This window comes from Oryza sativa, chromosome 1 (genome assembly GCF_034140825.1).
Source record: "Oryza sativa Japonica Group chromosome 1, ASM3414082v1".
NCBI classification, from domain to species: Eukaryota; Viridiplantae; Streptophyta; class Magnoliopsida; order Poales; family Poaceae; genus Oryza; species Oryza sativa.
Window position 1 is genome coordinate 2,104,608 of NC_089035.1, and position 7,022 is coordinate 2,111,629.

The 7,022-nt window shown below is 42.2% G+C and overlaps 1 protein-coding gene across 2 annotated transcripts; it reads left to right on the forward strand.

The window, feature by feature from the left end:
* Window positions 1-380: 380 nt before the first annotated feature.
* Window positions 381-3,740, forward strand: LOC4325474 (putative lipid phosphate phosphatase 3, chloroplastic). Of its 2 annotated transcripts, none has more exons than XM_015777344.3 (9): window positions 381-417; window positions 571-739; window positions 1,605-1,842; window positions 1,934-2,021; window positions 2,125-2,234; window positions 2,344-2,437; window positions 2,831-3,019; window positions 3,106-3,165; window positions 3,276-3,740. In XM_015777344.3, exons 3-9 carry the CDS (start codon window positions 1,783-1,785, stop codon window positions 3,434-3,436), a joined length of 762 nt encoding a protein of 253 aa, XP_015632830.1. In that variant the 5' UTR covers window positions 381-417; window positions 571-739; window positions 1,605-1,782; the 3' UTR covers window positions 3,437-3,740. The 2 variants fall into 2 exon arrangements, with proteins under 2 accessions (XP_015632830.1, XP_015632821.1); XM_015777335.3 differs by having other exon boundaries at window positions 1,621-1,842.
* Window positions 3,741-7,022: the final 3,282 nt, after the last annotated feature.

Here is a 7,022-nt window from a genome sequence, read left to right on the forward strand (position 1 = left end):
GTTGAAAGAACCAGTATGATTTTCTTTGCATTGCCATGTCAAAAAAGAAAAAGAAAAAGAAAGATAAGAGAGAGACTCTTTGCATTGGTAGGCTTAGTTGGCCCAGATTGTAAGCAGACCTAGTTATATTGTGGGCTTGGTTTCAGCCCATACGAAAGGAGAAGGCCATGATGATGCGGAATTCCCAGCCCATGTCGCCACCGCTTTAGGCGCAGCCGACCGGAATTCACTCTCTCACGATTCCCGATGCTCGCGAAGTTTCTTTTCTCCGTTTCTCGCCTCGTCCCCTTCCACACGACTCTACTAAAAAAACTCGATCGTCTCTCTCAAAAAAAAAGACTCGATCGAATGAAAAGAGGATTTTCTTCTTCTTCTTCCCCAATGAGCTCGTTGAGTTCTCGCTTCCATCGCTACTAGGTACGCACCACAACCATTGCATTCTTTTTTCGGTTTTTACAGTCCTGGTTATTCAGCTCGTATGCTAGGCAGTTAGGGTTTAGGAGCGGTTTAAACTTTAAAGCTGTCAATAAAAGTTTTTTTTTCTCTATCTAATTGTGCTTTTGGATTTAGGGATTTGGAATACGCTGCGAATGCAATACTGATGTCTTGAAGAAAATTCTGAGGAAGTTGGTTGCTTGGTTCAGTGGAAACCCGGGGAATTTGTACTGACTTGGGGCACAGGTTCGCATCCATCTGCGGTGATTTTGTTCTGCAGTCCTCAATGCGTGGAGAGAATACGGTGAGACCAATGAGCTCTTTGCATTCTGTTCAACTCTTGACTGCTCTGATGTGCTTTGCAAAAGGATGTTCGATTTGACAGATGTATAGTACTCTTTACATCTGAAATTCCTCGCACCATTGAGACGCATGAAATTCCTAAATCCTAATGCGCTTTACATTGATTGATCGGATACTTAGTTGGCGATGCTTGTGATTTCAGTGTTGCTTTTTGCCCCTAATGTGTAATCTGTATCTGACCTTCCTCTTGCATAGGGTGTTAGGCAATTAGTCTAATGCTGCTTCCTGTAAGAGCAAGGATAATAGTGGGCTATAAGCAAGCTATATGTTTATGTAGAAGAGAGAGATAAACAAAAGTGGGGAGTGTTGGCTCTCATGCAAGAGCTAACTGCACACAAACTCCAAGAAATATGCATTAAATTCATGGTGAGAGAAAGAGAGAGGATGAAAAAAATAAAGATAACCTTATAGCCAACCTACTATACATGTTAGCTTTAACATTGACTAATTGTAATTAGTGAGCTGTACTATTAAACTTGCTCTAATCTGTGGCCTGCAATTTTCCCCTTCGTCGTAAGTCTTGAGTAACGTGTTGGAATATTTATGATGCGATTATTACATGAAACCAAGTTTCGTTAGGATTTGCCTCAGAATCAAAATTGGGGCCAATACTCAATAGGACTCATGTTCAGATATGATGTTCACATTTAGATGTGAAGCAATATAATCTAATTAACATCCTAGTTGAACTTATCTCATGTTGCAGTAATGCAAGTTATGTTTACCTCCTGAAACTCAAATGCTGGTCATATCTAGGCTTAATTATGGTACGCCTGCTTGTAGAATACTGATGTTCTTGGTATAAGTATTAATTTTCAACAGGATGGGAGGAGGGAGGTTCAGCTGGGCCCTCACACGATTCAGACACATGGAGTTAGATTGGCCAGAAATCACCTGCATGATTGGGTCGTTCTTATTTTACTTGCTGCAGTTGTGATTGCCCTGCATTTCGCTCCTCCATTTAGCCGGTTTGTTGGGAAGGATATGATGACTTATGTTAGTTACCCGGTGAAACAAAGCACTGTACCAGCATGGGGTGTTCCTGTATGTATCCGAACCTCTGCATTTCCATTTCCTTATACAAACTCAATACACACATTCATCGCTGATATTGGATACCCGGTCCTCTTGGCAGATAATATCCATAGTTTGCCCTGTAATTATCTTTCTATCCGTTTATATCGCTAGGAGAGATGTCTATGATCTTCATCACGCAACATTAGGTGATTGTCGATGTCTCCATTTTCTTCTGATGGTTCACTACTTCTGAATACAAAGTTCTGAATTTCATATACCGAGAAACTCATCAGAATGTTAATTCTGCAGGTGTGCTTTACTCGGTGCTGATAACTGCAGTTGTAACTACTGTGGTAAAGAATGCAGTAGGAAGACCTAGGCCAGACTTCTTTTGGCGGTGTTTTCCTGATGGAAAGCAGGTAGAGTTTTCCTCAAATGTTTATGCACAAATAGTTCTACCATTTTATGTTGCTTGTTATTTGTCAATTTTGAAACTGACAAGGCACTGTTCTGGTAATTTTATCTCAGTTATATGATCAAGTGACAGGTGATGTGATTTGTCATGGAGAGAAAAGCTTCTTAAAGGATGGACGCAAGAGTTTTCCTAGTGGACACACGTCGTGTAAGTTTGTAACTTTAGTGCGTATCTACACTGGATGTGATTTTTGATGGATAAGTTTGCATTTCCTAGTAGCTGGTAGTTTGAGGTATCAAGCATCAATCACTGGTTAAAGGTTGTCAACAAGTGCTGCGTATCCTACCCGTAGCTCAGTTATTATAATGTTTTGTACCATTGTTTCAAAAATAATGTTTTGTACCTGGACGGCTGGACCTTGACTCGATAGTCTGGATCCTCGTGTTGTATGTCTTATTGTCTGTCTGGCATGATCATAGTTATGTCAGGTGAATACCATGTGAATACCACTTCCATTGTTACATGAAAAACTGTGAAGTAATTTGTACACTGATTTTCTAAATCCATGACTAGATTATTTTACACAAATAATGCTTCCAGGGTCTTTTGCTGGACTTGGATTTCTGTCACTCTACCTATCTGGCAAAATTAAGGTGTTTGATCGCCAAGGTCATGTTGCCAAACTTTGCATTATGATTCTTCCCCTTCTTATTGCTTCACTCGTCGGGATTTCTAGAATAGATGACTATCGACACCACTGGGAGGATGTGTTTGCTGGCGGCCTACTAGGTCTGTTCTTCTCCCCCTGTCCTTCTCCACATACGTATTGCACACTTTCATACTCATAATGATCACATTGAATTGATATGTTTCAGGATTTATCATGGCGATGCTCTGTTACTTGCACTTCTTTCCACCTCCATACCATCATCAAGGTTTTTCAGCTTTCTTAAGCAAATTCGTTCACCAAGGAATGGTTTCTCTCTTCCTTAAGCAAATTTGAATATTCCTTTTTGAAAGTGGCTCTCTTCCTTTTCATCTTAAGGTTGGGGACCGTATGCATACTTCCATATGCTTGAGGAGCTTCAAGTGGCCAACTCCCACAATGCAGAAAGCCAGCAGTCAGTGTGTGGGCATCATGTTGAGCTATCTAGACTACACAATAGCAGGACATCAAGAAATGATCTGGAAGCTGGTCGTGTGTAACATCCCTAGCATGTTGAAAACCGAGGAAGCGGCATGTACAGTAAGCATGACTAAACCTTCTATGCTTGTAATCAACAAATATTAGCAACTAGAGCTCAAGCCTCATACTGAATTATCCAACTATCATGTGTGAAATCATAAAGTTAGCATATGCTAGCGTAGTCGTCCCCAGGTCTACGTCTACCTGTTGCGTCCAAATCGTTTCCATGTCTTAGTGTGTTTTAGTTGCTAGTGGAAGTACTGATTGGGAACTTATTCCTGAGTTAAAAAACGAAACATAATGGAGGTCCGAAAATGACAGTCACATGGGCCTTCAACATGTCTTCCAGGTTGCACCGTCCAACGGTGTAGTGTTCCTAACTCTGTCAGTTCTTAGGCAAGAGCGCAATCTCCATCGAATAACCGCTTGATTCTCCATTCTTGGTCTTATTCCAAGCTAAAGAGAATAGATCAAGATCTTAATTGCTAAGTTAGAGGCTAAAGCACTAGGCTGAATTCTCTACTTTACACCATGAGTGCAAATGCGGTCTGTTGTATGTTTTGTTAATCTTGTCGAAAAAGCATGATTGGCATTATTAAATACACTTACCACATAAGAAATGTCGCATACTTTGGTGGTTTATTATGGATGGGATAGTAAACATGCGCCGTCTTTGCCTTTCTGGTAGAATCGCACCGAATTCTCTGTTTAGGTGTTCAGCCAGAAAGCAGTCTTTACTCTTTACCACTTCATGAACCTATGTTTGGAATATAATATACTAACACTTAATGATTTAGGGTATAACAGCTGTTAAAAAAAAAACTTACAGAAAGCAACTAATTCACTTTCACTGTTCCACAAACACAAATAAAAGGAGGAAAGAAGCACTCCTTTTCCATTTCCTGCACACGCAGACAAGTTGATGTGATGAATATGGATGATAGATTTTTACCTCAGTATCTATATCTGTATTCCGATGCTCTTCGGAAATGGTTAAACACAAGGCATAACAAATGGAATAAGTTGAAAAGGAGAAAAGGAACGAGTGGCTTAAAGGAGCTGCTATTGGACGAGCACAAGTATATGCACATAGGAAAATCTTCTTAGGATTTCATCAATAAAACTGCAGCTGTCCACATGTCAAGAACCCTGAACAGAGAAACAGAAGAACCGTATAGAGAAAAGGAGGTATCCATCTTCTTATGTGTAAATACAGTGTCAGTTGTTATCTCCATGTCCCTTTTTTATTTGCCGGCATAAACTTTTGTCTTCCTGTAGCCTTGTACCCTCGCTTTTAATGTCCAACATCCAATAGTGAGTACTTTATGCACAGAACAATTGATGTTCTTGCTGGGTAGTATATGCTAGTTCAAGTGAATACACAGAACAATTGATAATTTATCAACTTTAAAGCACTTGCAATAAACAGTTTGCCCATCCTATTCCAATCACAATGTTTGTGCAAACGATGAAAGAGTCATAATTAATTGGAATTTAAACAGGAATTCTCAATGTCATCTGGTAGTACTCATTATCAGGTTGTTCTGAACAACACTGCACTAGCACAATACACAAGTCTGTAAAGTAAGAAGAGGTTCCACATAGCAAAAGCTGACATTAGCACTGAATGAACACAAGATCGATCCACTTGATTATATGATACAAGGAGGAGGAGGAGGAGGCAGCTACAAGAACAAGCAACTACACAAGCCAACAAAACTGACAAATACCTGTACTAAGTACTAACAAAAGTTCTCTGAACCTTTTGTCACACACAAGACTCCAAGACGGAACTAACTCTGCTCCCATGTGTGCCTTCCATTTCTCAGCAGATGGGAGGACCAAACAGAACAGAAAAACTCTCTGCACTAAACTCTCTCGATTGTCTGCAAATTATCCAAGTGCGTTACCATGTAGTAAATGCAACTAGTAGACATGACCCGGATACCTCGAGATGACCGGAGCAGCAGCATCAGCTGGCTGCTTTACCCCCGTGTCATCAGCGACCTTGCTGTTCCTCGCAGCGGCCGGCGGCTTCGGCGACGGCTGGTCGGCGGCGCGGCCGTAGACATCCCTCGTTGCGGCGGCGGCGGCGGTGACGGGTTTTCTTGCGACGTCGTTGTTGGCTTTGCGGCCTGTCTCGTCGGTGGCCACGGTGGTGTAGCCTCGGTAGTAGTCGTCGCCGCCGCCAACGCCAACGCCAAAGCAGGTGCCCAGCTTGAAGCACATGCTCGACTGCTGCTGCTAGACAAGCCGATGATCTAGTGACTAGGTTGGTGTTGGCGATGCCTTGACACGAATGATAGTGGCGCAGTGAGCGTTATGTGTATATATAGACCGAGCTGACCTAAGTTGGGGGGAAGAGTCTTGGCATCTCGCGGGGTCCGGTTCAGACGGCTAGTTGCGTTGCGTTGCTTTGCGGTTGCGCGGCGTACGTGGAACCGAGGCTGCCTTAACCCAACCCAACGTAGGCGCGTCGAGCGTGCGTGCGTGCGTTCATGGGACTATTCGCGGGTGCGTTGCTGTGGTGGGCGGTGTCGCGTGCGTACGTACGTGCGCGCGCGCGGGGCGGCATCGTTATTGGCATCGGCATCGGCGCGTCGTGGTGGATTGGAGGGGAACGAGAGAGAGACAGGCGGATTGGGCAGGCAGGGGCGGCGGGCGGCCTCGCATGCTGCTCGACAAGAATCTACCGGAGCGGCGGGGGACGGTGGTGGGGTACGTTTGGTTGCAATCATATTATGCACCGGGCTGACCTTACCGTTGTTTGCTCGCTTGGGGACAGAGTCGATCCTCGCTTACCAGCTTGACAAGTTTGACACCGGGGAGAAACTGAACGGAGTAGGAACTTATTCTCTTATTATTATACGGAGAATTTATATTAGAATTTTTTTTTAAGACGATGGAACCGTAACTTCTGACCTCTGTACCTATAGTTATGCAGTTAGCACACATTGGCATCGGATGTCAAAATAAACAAAAGCATTCGATCCAAAGCTATAATGGAAGACGATTTTCAATTTATAACCACTTTGCATAATCTGGTGTGACCAAACTTTAGGTAGCCAAAACTCAGACAAACCTTTGGCTTCATCCGGGTACTTTTGCACAGTAATTGATCAAGGCCACGGATAAGCAATTAATTGTTCCCATTAGAGTTGTTTGTATACCATATTTTTCACTCATTTCACACGTACCAATACAAAGTTAAAAAGAATTAGAATACCCTTAGCTCCATCAAATCCCATTAGTATTATCCTCACTTTATTTACTTCCAATAAATTTGTATTAAAAATGAACTTACTTTAGAACAAACAGGAGGAGAAAAAAATGAACTTATTTTAGGACCGAAGGAGTATTTCTTAAGTGGATTTAGGACGGATGCAGTGCAGATTGTTTCGGATGTCAGAAATATTTGCAAAGTCAGTACGAACTTGGCTCATAAACAGACTAAAATTGTCATACGTTACGTGTATATACGATCAATACATCTAAAATTGTCAGACGTTACGTGTATATACGATCAATACAACGTCATGTCAGCAGTACAACTGGAAATAATACTCAATCAAAAGATCATCATAATAATAAATGTATGCTTAAATA